Source organism: Cheilinus undulatus, linkage group 2 (assembly GCF_018320785.1).
Source record: "Cheilinus undulatus linkage group 2, ASM1832078v1, whole genome shotgun sequence".
Taxonomy (NCBI): domain Eukaryota; kingdom Metazoa; phylum Chordata; class Actinopteri; order Labriformes; family Labridae; genus Cheilinus; species Cheilinus undulatus.
In genome coordinates, this window is record NC_054866.1 from 17,246,487 (window position 1) to 17,261,409 (window position 14,923).

Below are 14,923 nucleotides of genomic sequence, written 5' to 3' on the forward strand. Positions count from 1 at the left end.
TCGGTGTAAACTGTGTCATGCCACTCTTATAAACCAAGATATAAAGCATAAAGCTCACTTTTCTGACTACAACGTCACACTTCCGTGTTTACGCCACTTGGCAAACCCAGCAGTACTGAATCTGTCCACTGGTGGCGCTGTGAAGCAAACACACCCGAAATAATGCGAACCCTCATTTCTTATGACACGTTGATCCGGAACAGCGGAAGCGCTTTATACGAAACAGTTGACATGCCGTTGGTAATCATAAATTGTCGTTAAACTTTATATTTTGATAAGATATTATTTTGATGTGTGTAGTACTGGTTACATAGTGGGGTGAATTTGACCGGTATACTGCGGAACAAGTCTTGAAGAAGAAAAACGGGACTGGCAGCAGGAAGCTAGTTCACTTATCGGACACATTAAACAGCTATGACTCTGACACTGGACAAAGGTAGGTTTGTGGGATTTATTTAGTTTAATCCTGTCACTGCTTATCCGGATATTTCGAGTTAAATTTAATTTCTACTCATGTTCTTTTAGATGTCATATCTGCTGTTAATTGTAAGTACATCAGTGTAAAACTGGTGTGTTTTATTTAATGTGGGTGGAAACAACCTAATTTCAGTTAGATTTATGAAACAACAGTTAAGTCCAGAGCATTTTCAGCCTCAAACCAAAATTAACATTGTTGTTTACATCGCTCTGTGGATTATAAGTGGAACAATGAGGGGGTGACAAAAAGTAAAACGGGACGGTCACAAACATATTTCTGTAAATGACCATTAGTAACATTTTGCTGATGATATTGTTGAATCTATCCCTGTCATTAAATACAATTAGGTACAAATGGCAGCTTGTTTAATTCATATCTGTCTCTTGTGCTTCCAGATTGGGCTGTTGTTCAGGGTGCTTTCATCCTGGCTGATAAATTGTGTCTTCCCTCATCTCTGTCCTCACTTCAGAAGGCTGAATGGAGCAGGGTTGGGCATCCAGTCCCGGAGGCAGCCGAAGCTATCTGTAAACAAAATGAACCTCCTAGCACATTAGCTGTGAGCTGGGTAAAGAAGATACTCTGTGCGGTGTGGCTGAAGCTGTTGTGCAGGGAGGCTGGAGAGGATGTAGAGGTGGCCTGGAGGGAGAACCCTTTCTTTCCCCTACTAAACAGCCTCCCTGAAGTCAACCATGTTGTCCTGTTGGAGTTGGTAAAGTCACTGGCAGCTGCTAAGATGTTTTCCCATTTGCTATCATACCTCCCTCAGTCTCAGGTCTGTGTGGAGCTCAACAGGCTGGTGCAGCACGTGAAGAATGGCCCTACGACAGAGGATGATGTGCGGCTGTTTTTGGAAGTGTGGTGGGAGCTGTGGAAAGGCAGAGAAGAGAAGAAAACTTGCGCAGAGGACAACATAGAGACAATGTTTGCAAAACAATTTGTTCGTTTCTACTCCGAGTCTCCTGGTGTGGCTCATCAGGCAGCCAAGAGGTTAAAACTAGACCCATCAGAACTACCAGCATCATCGAATAATGATGTCCTGCACATTCTTCTTTATGCACTTAATGACATAAAACATGTCATATCAACAACAGCTCTTTGCTTCGAGGCCCTATCTATTTCTCTTGATGCTCTTTACACAACCTTCCTTATTGACCAAGCTGTCGTACTGCCAACCAAAGAAAAGATGCTCATCCTGTCTAAAGCTGTAGGCATCAAAGAAAATAACAATGAGAAAATAAGCCCTGAAATTATTCAGGATGCTCAGAGAGACCTGCATGCTTCTCACACACCGTCTCAGTTTCCACCAATCAGGATGAAGCTGGGTGACACACTGAAGATCATAAGAGAACTTGTCGAGTTTTGGATAAACATTGGGCTTCTAAGAGTGTGTGACAGCTCTGGCTCTTGGTACTCAACATTCAAGTTGGAACAAAGTGCCAAGAGAGTCATGAGAGCTTTATACAATGAAGAAATGCCTGAAACTGTGACAGAGAAGAACTTACTCAAAGGTTTGCTGGAGTCACTGACTTTCACTGCCATAGAGAGTGATCCAGAGGTAAACTACAAAGTCACAGCGATGATCATCAAACACCGCCTGGACGACTGTCAGGAGTTTGCAATGTTGTTTGCCAGTGAGATGAGTTGGGCTGCTCATAGTGAGCACTGGATTGAGTGTCTGGAAGAGAACCAAGCAGCCTTCCAGCAGCATGACACTCTCATCAGACTCACCTCCACCTTCATGAGTAAACTCCACAGTCAGAGCACAAATGTGAGCCAGAGCAGGAAGCTGATGAAAGTCATTGCGGATATATTCTCTGCACTGTCATTAAAAGACAAAAACAAAGTACTAGCTGTCATGCTGAGACTGTCAAGCAAGGGGTTCTTTGGGTGCTCCGTCCCCTCTGCTGTGACTAATGGGTTTGAACAGGAGCTCAACATGGCCTTCAACTGCATCACCCAAGGAGGGGGTGCAGCTGCAGCATCCCAGAGCAATCTGAACTCAGCTGTCTCTTTAGTAGCTCGAGTTGCGTATCAGAACCCAGAGGCTGCTCTGAGGTCTTGTTGTCTTTCTGCTGTGTTTAATAAAGGTGCTTTCTCTCTGATGGCTAAGATCCTTCAGCAGCTGCCTGGACTCAGAGAACAAAGGGGAAGAAACACTCAAAGTGATGAAGAAGAGAGAAAAGAGTCTGAGGAAAGGGAAGATGGAGAAAGGGATGCTGCAAGTGGTTGCAGTCTGCTCTGCAGGTGTTTACAGGAGATCATCAACACCAAATCATTGTCGGCCAATGAAAAAGAGCAGCTCCTCAAGTTTCTGAGCTTGCTGATGATTCCTGATATGATGGTTGAGGGAGATGAAAGAAAGGGAAGCTTTCTGCCACCTCAGGAGGTCATCAACATTTTTGTCCTGCCTAATCTTTCTACTATGGGTGAGTTTCCTGCAGAAATGTGAGATTGTAGATGTTTACGTAAGATGTGCCCATATATTCCAACTTATTTAAGCTGGTCATTTATTTCTGAAAATAATTGCAGTGATCCCCATGTCTCGCCTCAAAATTAAAGAAATACTTTGATCATTCATATCCTGATCATAATAAAAGCAAGGTTTATAGATTCTGACATCTCTTTAGGAAGAAACAGCAGACAAAAGCAATGTTAGCTATTTGGTCACAAGTTCAGTTCTAAACATTAATGCCAGCATTATGTTGACCTGACTCAACAGATAAACATTGTCTACAGATTTGTTATGCCACATTATTTGCAGATGGCCAGTGCCCATCAACAGGGTCCATATCAGCTGATGCGGATGTAAAACTGATGCATCTACATGTCTGTATTTGTAAGTTATGTGTTTGAATAAAGGATATCATTAAGAGTCTGCCCGATTTGTATTCCCATCAGGTCAAGGCTGCTTTGATGTAGAATTAAGTCTGCAGCTTCTGCACACTGCTCTCTGCTTGGATGTCCAGGAGGAAGCTTCATCTCCTCACTGGGTGATGGACTGTTCTCCTTTTCCTCTTCTCTACGTCCTTGCACAACTGAAGAACCAGACTCTCAGGTTTTCAGGATGACTTTACTTCAATCCCAGTTCACATTTGTTTTTTGATTCTGTTTAACTATTAACTATTACCCATCTTTGCTTGTAACATAAATTTATCAGATCTAGTGCTAACATTACAAAACCCGGCCTATAGTTAAATATTAAAAACACAATGATAACATCTAATCCTGACTGAAACATCATGTTAGTATCGTGCCATAGCCTTTTGTGATTCCTAACCTACTCAAAACCTCTGTTGCTGTAGATGTTGGGAGCAGCCACCAGAGGGCACTGCCATTCTCTGGTCCATGGACACCAAGGAGCTGCTGGTATCGGTACTGACTATACTGGGACAGGTGGTGGGTGCAGAGGTGTTGGCCGCTCCTAGCAGATGGTCCAGAGCTCTTTTCTGGCTTTACAACAAGATGGAGAAACTGGACTGGACTGTTCGGTTCCTTCTGAAACCGGTGTGGGGGGATCACTTTAAAAATGAGGTTCCATCTGCTCTACTTACAGTCTGTGATCTACCTGAGCAGGTGAGAACTCCTTCTCAAGGAGTCTTTTATGTTTTCTTTGTGCCTCTTTTCATTTATGTACTTAGGAACCAAAAATGAAGCCCACATGTCATTGCAATCCTGCAGGTAGGAGTAGATATTTCTCTTCAAGCACCTAAAACCTGCTCTGCGTGTTTATCTGCTCTGCCCTCCATTATATCTGCAGCTCTTGTTCAACCAATGGTACATGTAACTGGCCAAATTCACGATTTAAATAAAAGAATGAAGAAGAAAAAGCTGGCTAGTAGAAGAGAGTATAAAATGGCTTCATCACATGCATGAAGATCCCACTGGTTTCTCGCTGGGTTGTTGGGAATTAACATCATCTTTACTGCATACTCATTTATAATGAACTTTTTAATTTCCTGCTGTATTCACACATTTGTCTACCCTGGCCTCTTTTTAACTACAGACGGCAGAAAGAAATCTGAACAAAGTCGGATAGAGAAAAAACTAAGCCACTTGTGTTTACAAATGCAGCCCCTGTTAAAATGACATTTTCAGGAGTTAGTGGATTTGTGAAACAGGCTTTAGATGTATCCTCCTCACCATGTGAAACTTAAAAATTAGGTCTGTCACTGGTAACGCATTCATCATGATTAAAATAAGATTCACTAGAACCTTTAATATTTCATAAAATAAGTTGATTGCGCGCTAATTTGTTGTGCCATGGCAGGGCATCAGCTGATGCTACTCACCATAGTGTCCTCGCTCTCACAGTAATGGAAATTAGGACAACACTAATACTTTGACTGTCCTGTTACACTTTTCAAAGTAAATCTGAGACAGCAGTGGACACTTAATATGTTGTATGCAACTTCTGATATTGTACATTTCACTGTTTCACATTTCCACTATTTTCATTGTGTTTTGATCCATGATTGTTTTTTTACTATGGTAGGTAGCTAAGTTCCTTATTTTTTTCAAAACACAGATTTAAAGCAGGACAAAGAACAGTTTGATCCTGATTAAATCCCTTATCTTAGTTTCTAACCTTAAATGGGTGACTTGCACAGAGAAAGCAGCTAAACTGGAACTAAAAAAGGTGCAAATGCTGTTGCATTACCCAGGGATCATTAGACTTCAGTGAGTCATTTTGTACATGCACTCCTCCACATAACTGGCCTTAACATTGTATTTCATGGAATATTCTTGATGGCTTAAACAAATACAACTGGACTTACTAAGTTTGAAGAGCCAACAGTTTCGCTCCCAACCAGGAAGCTGATTTTAATATTCTTAGTATTTTGATGGCTGAAGAAAAAAGGGATCTTCTGCCATATTATTTGCCTGATTGTATGAAAAAGTTTCTCAGAAATATGAGCATTACCTCTTAGGAAACCTCACTGGGTCTAAAAACGGGGTCTAACGGTTTTTAGATGTGTCAATAAACATTCATGGACCCTTTCTGCGTCTTGAACTTAAAATTTCAAGTACCCAGTTTTGTCAGCCCAAAATGCCCATTGCATACTCATATCAACTCAAAATGCTGATATAGTGGTGAACCAAAAACTTTAAACTGGATTAATAAATGACTAAAATCTGCTCTTTAAATGCCTGATAATCCAACCTAAACAAAACCATGGAGCTTCTATAAACATTACTCCTGTTTGCAATAAAACAGTCTGTAAATAGTTCATGATGAGCTGTGTGAACTTTGAGCTGCAGCTGACCATGAACCAGGAAGCGGATTGATAACAGAAGCTGTTGGTAACAACTGAAGCAGAACATGTATTACTGAATAATCCAAAAGGGGACTGTAACATTTCTGCATCAAGTTTTGACAGGACTTTTTTTTTTGTTTCCTGTTTAGATGGTATCAGTGGAGAAAGGCAAGCCTGCTCACTGATTATTGCAGCATAAGTTATGCATTAATCAAGAGAATTTATTAGGTAGATATTTAAAAATACAGAAGTATTTGTGCCTTTTGGACTTAATAGGCTGACAAAAATCTTTGAATAAAGGGTCCGGTTACCTTAGCCACACTTGTCAGCCGAAACAGACATTAACACAGTCTTAACATAAATATGTACCTATCATTGACATACTCTGTTTTTTCCCTCTTTGGTCTCTCTCCTCTGCAGGATTGGTCTGGTTTGGACCTGTCTCAGTACGGCCCAGGAACAGGTCTTCTGGCCTGGATGGAGTGCTGCTCTGTATCAGACCCTCTTCAGTCCACCATGTTGGCCCATCTCTCTCTAGACCGGCGTCAACCCCACCATGTCAGCATGTTCAGCAAAGGCTTGCTGGTGGCTCTGACCCAGACTCTGCCCTGGTGCTCGGTCTCTCAGTGGAGCAGATTGCTCAAAGTCCTGAAGGAGCTGATCATCTCAGGCCGCCTTCACGTTCCCTTCTCTCTTGAGTATGTGGACTACCTGCCCCTCCTGGATCTGAAGAAGTTCTCCTGTGATCTCCGCCTGTCTGTCCTCTTGCTTCGGGTCCTTCAGCTGCTCTGTGGGTCGAGCTGCTCAGACTGGCTGTCAAGGGACGGCTGGGCTCATGTCGGCAGGTTATACGCCCATGCTGTCAGGGAGATGATGAACTCCGTGAGAGCTAAGCTGCCTCTTTCCTCCTCTGGTGCTCTGAATGTTTCTGCTTCAACAAGTCTTAAAACACCGGGGTCCAACCTTTCCTGCACTCAAGTCAGATGTCTTAGTGTGCCCAAAGACTGTATGAAAGATCTCAGACCAGCAGAGGACTTTCCTCTGGAAACAGAGGAGGAGATGAAGACAGCTCCTTGTCAGGAAGTCCTCTTTGTGCTCAGCCAGCTCTTCTGCCATGTTCAGCACATTCAGGTAGAAATTATTGACAATCATACTTGGAACAACCATGTTTTTCAAAATCTTCGATACTTTTTCGACATGTTTTAAAATCTCAAACTATCACTCTCATCAGTTTTCTTGTTTCATTTTTTTGTCCTCATTTTTTCATGATTTTGTTTTTATCTACCTGTTGTATTGTCGTCTCTACCTTGGTACCACTGAGCGTTTTCCCTCAAAATATTTCCAGGGATTTGAATGAATGAATGAGAAAATAGATCTTTTGTTCAAACAAGGCTAACTTTGAACTTCTGTAAAGCTGGAGCAATGCCAGTTAAAATTTGATCATCACAAATGAATTATTAAAGAATAGTTCTGTTATTCTTAAATCTTTGTCTCCATTTGACTTGTTTTGGAGGCTAACTGATAATAGTTGTTTTGGATTTGCTCCCACAGTCCTCTGTGTATATTAAATGTGTAAAAATTTCTAAATCTGTTTTAAATTTCACTATTTATTTTTATTTCTTCCAGGTGATGATGCCCGGAGGTCAAAGTGAACCTTTGTTCCTGTCCTCTCTGGAGATCCTCAGCCACTACGAGGCCATCATGGCTGCTTTCCCACACAGCAGCAGCCCACTGGAGACTGACAACACCCGTCACTTCTTCTCCACCATCACTGACAACCTGGTGAACGAGGAGATGAAGGCCGTGCTGCAGCAGAAGATTGCTCAGCTGGTGTCATCTGCTGCCTGAGATGCTGGGTTTCGTTGGTTTTGGGACTTTTTTTTTTTTTTTTTTTTTTTTTTTTGTGCTCTCAGCGGGTTTGATGTAAAGTTGTCAATGATGCACAGTGAGGTAATGTAAAAGATTGTTTCAAAGTTTTGGTGAATGATGAATAAAAAGCAGATATACTGTGAATCAACAGATTCTTTTTAATGATTTGTTTCTTGTCTGATAGTAACATGTCAGAGGTTAATAACCCAGGTCATCGCCCTGTTTAACTGGTTTTATAGACAGAAACATTTCTGACCATTAATGTTACCAAAACTAGAGAGACGACTGGATTTTAGGAAAAGGAGTGGCTAGCAGGATATGGAGACAGTGCAGCAGTACAAATATCTTTAAAGTTCTCTGGTTGACACTGAGCCTCATGTGGATGCTGAGTGCAGAGAACTTAATCAGCAAATGTATTTTTTTCAGGGTCTGCCTAATTTGAGTGTTGATATGAAGCTGTTTTATTGTGTTCTTTCTTAAATCCTCTTATCTTCTTTTAGGGGTCAGTTTAGGAAAAGGTGTTGGGCAGTTTCAAAATGTGCTTCAAGTTGCAGGTGTTACTCTAAATGACTTGACTTATATTGTTAAAGTAGGGCTTTTAAAAAGTCCCAGTCAGTCCCTGATAAACTCTTTCACTTTTTTTCAGGAGTTCTTGTTCCCATCTGGCAGCAGATGCATCCTATCAAAAGGCAGACAGACTAAAAAACATTTATGTCCTGACTTCCATCTGCCTTTTAAACAGCTGAATATGATACTTTTTTGTGAGATTTATTGCAGTTGCCCTTTTAATCAACTGTTTTTTTCAGAACCATCCCACCTTTCTTTATTTTCTTTCTATAATTTATGTGAGGGTTTGTGTCCTACTTACTAGCTATATAGAAAATCGCTCTTTAGGGATAAATACTAATTGGAAATTATCTTAGAACTGCTGCCTGTGACAGAATTCTGATTTGATCTTAATTTGTATTTTTATGTAAAATTATTCTATTGTAAAGCTGGGCCAGATAGGACTCAATGCTCGTGCATACACTAGTGTTGGCACAATGAGCCTCTACACATTCAGTTCAATTCAATTCAATTCAACTTTATTTGTATAGCACATTTCATACAGGTGTAAACTCAATGTGCTTTACAGAAGATTAAAAACAAACAGAGAAAGCAATTGGCAATTCAAGCAACCCCCCCCCCCCCCCCACACACACACACACACACACATACAGTGCAGGTCATATGTACTACATAACAGAAGTCAATGTTTTATTTTTACAAAAATATTCTATGCAATGAGTAAAGCTTTAACAACAATGCATTCAACACTAACAGGGTGCAGAATGGTTATGCTCATTCAGTATTCATAATAATGTAGTGCAGCAAAGACACCTGAGACTGTTCTGCATAATGATGCATCAGGACAACTGGTTGAGGAAAAATCTGGGCTGTAACAAGAAAAAACAGTTCTTTAAGGGGTTTCAAAAAATAAACTTTTGCAGGAAAATTTAATTTTGGGAGAACAAAATCTTGGTTTTAGGTGCAAAAGGCAGTGCTCTGGATAGAAATTTTAGTTTTTGAATGAAATCTAGTATGTAATACCCACAAATAATACAACTTTTTTTCAAATGATCAAAGCTGTTATGATTTGGATATATCTGCAGTGTAGTCTAGCTTTAATATCAAAATATTAACTCTTTCTTTTGAAGAAATGTTGCACCTTTTGTCAGAAAATGACAGTATGTTCAGTATTCATAATATTATTTTTCCCTGGCATGCTCTCAAACTTTATGAATATTATAGATTTTCCCCCACAGCGGCCTTGTTTCTCTGTTTCATAAGTCTCCGTTTAAAAGAAGTTATTTGGCAGACAGAAGGCATTTCAGTCTATCTTGGGTCTGGCAATGCTTCCGTTTCCATTCCCTATCTGTTGCCTCATATACAGTCTTTTAGCTTTCTTCAGCAGCAGGATGAACCAGTGAATCTGTGGAGCCAGGATCACCAGGTTACCCAGGTTGCAATGCAGCGGCAGATGAAAGGCAACTTTGTGCAGGGGGATCCCAAACTGCCGGCCGTACATCCAGTACATGAAGGGGAAGATGAGGACGCGGCACAAGAAGAAACTCAGAAGGACAATGATGCCATTGATCTTGTGAAGTCTGGTTTTATCAAGGCCTAGCTGGATATCAGGAGGAAAGAATGTGACAATATGATGACAGCCAAAATACCAACCTCAAGGCGAAATTTAAACAAGCAGTTTAACTTTTTTCTTTCTTAAATAAACATAACAGCGTAATGAGTTCACATTTATATAATAAGTCCACCATATAATTAAAAACAACTCTCTGTACTATTATATACTTATAATTTAAAGGTTTACCTGGATAAGAATCTTTCCTATTGAGACGAACGGAGTGCTGAACTCTGTGATGAAGAAACAGCCGATGAAGAAATCACCCAGTCCTCTTCTAAAGAACTGCAACACAGAAATAAATCAGTTTTTGACACATCTAAGACTGTGATACCTCAACCCCCATAATATATTATATAGAAAATAACTCTTTTTTGATTATTTGGTAGTTTTGATCAGGACTTAAGCTGATGAAAATGATCAATCCAGAAAATTTTGGGAGAAATATTTTATACATTTTATTTGAGTGTTTTTCACAGCGGAAAATTTTGTCCTGAATGGCCTAAAAGGGCGCAAAATTTTAATCATACCAAAGGATGAACATTTCTGGTTTTAAGTTCTTATTTTTATGTTTTTCTATGTGTAATGCCAGTCCTACTTTCAGATCATAAAGGCTTTGAATAACAAATAATCACACTCAAACATTTCTCTTCATTATGATGGGTAAAACTTCATGAAGCTCTCAAGCTTTAGCAGTGCTTCCTTCTAAATCTTACCAGAGTGATGGGCATGAAAACAAGAACCAGTGCCAGGTGATGGAGCACCAACATTACGTCCTTCAATAGGAAAGCCTTGACTGTGTGGATGGAGTGGCGGCTGTATAAGCCGGACAGACCTCGGACCCTCTGAATGTAGTAATGGCTCAGATACATGGCGTAGATGTCATTGACCATGTAGGGAGTTCCAAACAAAGCGAACCTATTGGTCAGCCAGTGACTGTGAACAGTGAGAAAGTAATGGTAAAGTCTGTGCCAGTTTATTTTCTTTGGCGATAAAAACTTTATTTTCTCACTTGTCAGTCATCACGTCCCTGCATGATGAGACCACTGTGACTCCAGCTGCAGTAGCCAAAGATGCGTGGATGGCAGAGACAAGCCTAAAGAAAACAGGTAAAATCAACTATTTTCTTTCACAACACTAAAATAATCATGATAACTTTTATTTGCAACTTTGACATAAGAAATGCAACTTTTAGTGCTTTACAAGATGAGTTTGATTGTAACTTAAAAGCCTAAATGACTGAGTATAGAGAAAATATTTCTCATTTTCTCTATACTGCCCTGCCACAGGAACCCTGCACACTGCTTAATCTTACAACATTTAGGCTACCAGGGGTGTCATACATAGGGTCTAGCTAGTGAGAAGATTTCTATCCAGCCCACTGGATGTTTTCAGGAGATTTTGCAATATAATTACACACATTTTTTGTGAATTAAAATATTGCTAAGGTCAATTTTGGCATATTTTAACCAATAAGCAAAGTAAGATGTAAATATGGTGCTGCAATTGAATTTCATCAAACAAAATATGATAATGATAATGATAAATATGAAGTCTGCATGTAGATGTATTAGATGCTGCCACCGATAATGTGTAGGCGTGTATGAAGTGTCCATGCTTTCCTGCACGCTATTTGTTTGATTCCCATTTACTGTATATGCAGTGTAAGATGCTTTTTCAACTAATGAGATATTAGGTAGTTTGATGAAATGTGGCTGATGTGGTTTAAGACAGGCTGTTAGATCAGTGCCAATAAAGGTGCCCCTCCGACTGCTGTCTGTGGTGCTGATCAGAGGCTGCTTTGGATGACAGTATCATATTTTTTTTCCGAGTGGTGACACAAATTGCCTGGAATGATATGTCCGTTCATGTTTCTGTGAACAAGTGTGTCTGGTCAGGGAATGAGGGAGGGCCCATAATGCCAAACAACAAACTGGAACAAGCAACTCACCTGGTTATGTAGATGTCAAATTGACAAGATTACACAAAGTAATGTCAGATAGAAAGAAATCTAAGTGGGTATGTTGAGCCATTAGTCTGTTGTATGAAACACAATATGGATAACAGTTTTAGTGTAAAAATAAAACAATATTTCATATTATCTTTATATCATATATAACTCCTATTTTATATCAATTTACGAAAATAATCTTATATCTCTGCATTATAATAAACGTGAATAATATATGCTATAACTCATGCAGAAAAAACACATAATCATATATAATAATTTAATAATTAGAAGATATATATTTAAGATACATATTAAGATAAATTTTGAAACATTGAGTTGAATTTTGTGTTTTTTTTCTCTATATCATTTACATTCTTGCACATTTTCTCTGTAAAAAGGTCATATCCACATATGTGTATTATCTATCTTTAAATCTTTCCATACCAGATGGGTGGTATGGATACAAATGTAAATATGAATCCATCATAGAGCTACAAACATTGTCTACCTTAACTACCTATACCAGGAGAACTGTAATAAATCAGTTCTGTTCAAAATAATTTTCTAGCAAGTGCTAAAATTAACCCCTTCTATGGGGTTATATCATTCACTTCACCTCAGTCACTTTCAGCGCAATTTTCCAAAAGTGTTCCTTTGTGGCAAAGATGTGTATTTTGGTATTTCAACAAAATGAACAATGTAACTCAAATATCTTTAAAATTATTAAGCCAAATCAAAATAGTGTTAGGTTGTGCTCCGCTGCCCCTACGCCAAATTGCATAAAAAAATCTTAGTTTCCAGTTAAAAGTTTCAGTAAATATATATTGTTTATGACTATTAAAATGTTTAACCAACACTCAGAGATCAAACTTGGTGTCCTCAGCGACAATTAAACGCATTTAGGCAAAACAACAGAATAAAAATCCAAATTTTACGTTGTAACTGTAAAGGTTAAAAGAGTGACCATTTTAATTGGTGACTTTAGGCCGACCAACTTTCAGATTGTCGTAGTAAAACAATTGTTAAAAGGTAATAGGGCCTATCAGTTGTCACTTTTGTGTCTCTTTAATCCCTTTTACGTCAAAAAAAATGCTTAACGGGTATGCCTTAAAGTAAAACTAAACTATTCGTAAAGACACCTGTCATCCACGGCTGTTGTAACTATGACGACCACAGACGTATTTGGCTGAAGTCGCCAGTTAACACGGTCACTTTCGAAATCGAAACACCGCACCGGGGTAGGCGATGTGTTAGAGGTCGGGAATAAACTTTCAACTTAATCACGTAAAGGTACTCTTGGCTTGCCGAATTTTCGACAACCTCATTTAAAGTCCTTTAATTAATGAGATAAACCCCAAACCTTATGTAAACTGACTGATAGGCTTAATACACTGAAACTGCTGCGTTTCTGGGTGGAGTTCGGTGTGGTGGTCGGCTCCTGTGGTTGCTAACCTCTCACTGACAAACACGACGTCGGCATCACTCCAGTTTGTGAAAGTGCGTCTCAGTATTTTCCTGAAGCTGTAGAAAAGACCCGGAAACACCACGGCTCCACAGGCTAAGGCTGTATACATATTAGCCGACTTCGTCCTTCTTCCGTAGCCTCAGAAAGTCAATTCCACAGACGTTAAACGGCTGCAGGACAGGCTCTAATGCAGCTAACTAGCAACAAACAAAAGGGACACTGGCCTATCATATTTGCGTCTGTCATGTTGCTGAACTTCCCTGTCATACGGATCCGTTTCATTTAGAGGATTATCATTGGTTTAAGAAAAGACCCTTTGAACCAATAGCAAGAGCAGACCTCACATAACCCCAGAGCCCGGCTGTTCAAAAGGTTTAAATGAGTTCAAGATGATCCTTAAAAATACTTTATTCTAATCCAACCTGTGAAACTGCATTATGAGAAGCACAAGAGTTCACCAGTGTGACATCATGCAGGTAGGCGTGGCAAACATTAAAGAGTAGGTTTACCTTGTAATTTATGAGGTGAGGAAAGTTGCATTAAAGCTTTAATGTGAGAAAAACAATCAGCCGCCTAATAGAAAACCCGTTGTGAATGCTTTATATGCCTCATAAACAAATAAGTAGTATGCAACCTCTGAATGTAGCAGTACAAAGAAAACGTTCATAGCTGTTATTGGTAAATAATTTGATTTTTTTAAAATATAATATCAGATTAAGTTTTATACTGAGGACCAAAAATTGAAATTTCGTATGATAGTTTGATCATATTTGCCAAATATTTTACAAAACTGCTAAGTTCTCAGTGTTATCCCACATTTTAAAAGCATGCCATTAATAAAAATGCAAAACTGATAGTTATACACTTCCAATAAAAGTATTCACCCCCTTGGATGTTTTTCCTTTTTATCGATTTTATAAATCAATCATGGTCAATATAATTTGGCTTTTTTGACAAGAAAAAAAGAATTGAATGGGCTCTGACTTGCCACTCCAGAACATTCCCCTCACTGACTTTTAACCAGTTCTGTGTAGCTTCACTGTATGATTTGGGTCATTGTCTTGCTGGAAAAATAAATCTTCTTCTAAGCTGTAGTTCCTTTGTAGACTGACTAAGATTGCCCTTGAGGAGTCATTTTACCCTCTATCTTCCAGGGCCGGCTGCTGAGAAGCATCCCCACAGCATGGTGCTGCCATTGCTGTGCTTCATAGTGGGGATGGTGTGTTTGTGATGATGTGCAGTACAGTGTGTGGTGTACAACAAACATAGCACCTGGTCTGATGGCCAAAAAGCACTGTTTTGGTCTCATATGACCAAAGAACTTTCTTCCACTTGACTATGCCGTCTCCAACATTCCTTTTGGTGAACTCCAGTCGGGATTTAATTTGGGTTTTCTTCAACCGTGGCTTTCTCTTTGCCACTCTCCCATAAAGCTTTGACAGGTGAAGAACCTGGGCAACAGTTGTGTGCACGGTCAATCAGTTTGTGAGGATGGCCTGATCTAGGCAGATTTACAAGTGGCATATTCCTTCCACTTCTTGATGATGGATTTAACTGAACTCTGGGGGATAGTCAGTACCTTAGCAAATTTTTTGAATCTAACATCTGGCTTTTACTTTTCCATAAACTTTTCTTTGATTTGTTTGATTGTTCTTTTGTCTCCATGATGTAATGGTAGCCAGGAAAACTGATTAATCAGTGACTGGACCCTCCAGACACAGGT

General features: G+C 39.5%; 2 protein-coding genes across 2 annotated transcripts; one reads left to right on the plus strand and one right to left on the minus strand.

Moving 5' to 3' along the window:
- Positions 1–195: 195 nt before the first annotated feature.
- gemin4 (gem (nuclear organelle) associated protein 4) lies at positions 196–7,728 on the plus strand. Its single transcript, XM_041805099.1, has 6 exons — positions 196–436; positions 874–2,904; positions 3,377–3,533; positions 3,781–4,051; positions 6,154–6,864; positions 7,360–7,728. The coding sequence occupies exons 1-6, from the start codon at positions 415–417 to the stop codon at positions 7,579–7,581; spliced, it is 3,414 nt and encodes a 1,137-aa protein (XP_041661033.1). The 5' UTR covers positions 196–414; the 3' UTR covers positions 7,582–7,728.
- Positions 7,729–8,798: 1,070 nt separating this feature from the next.
- Positions 8,799–13,465, minus strand: LOC121515788 (TLC domain-containing protein 3A-like). Its single transcript, XM_041796769.1, has 5 exons — positions 13,188–13,465; positions 10,794–10,877; positions 10,498–10,717; positions 9,971–10,066; positions 8,799–9,769 (listed from the first exon to the last, which is right to left on the minus strand). Exons 1-5 carry the CDS (start codon positions 13,307–13,309, stop codon positions 9,473–9,475), a joined length of 819 nt encoding a protein of 272 aa, XP_041652703.1. The 5' UTR covers positions 13,310–13,465; the 3' UTR covers positions 8,799–9,472.
- Between the last annotated feature and the right edge of the window lie 1,458 nt (positions 13,466–14,923).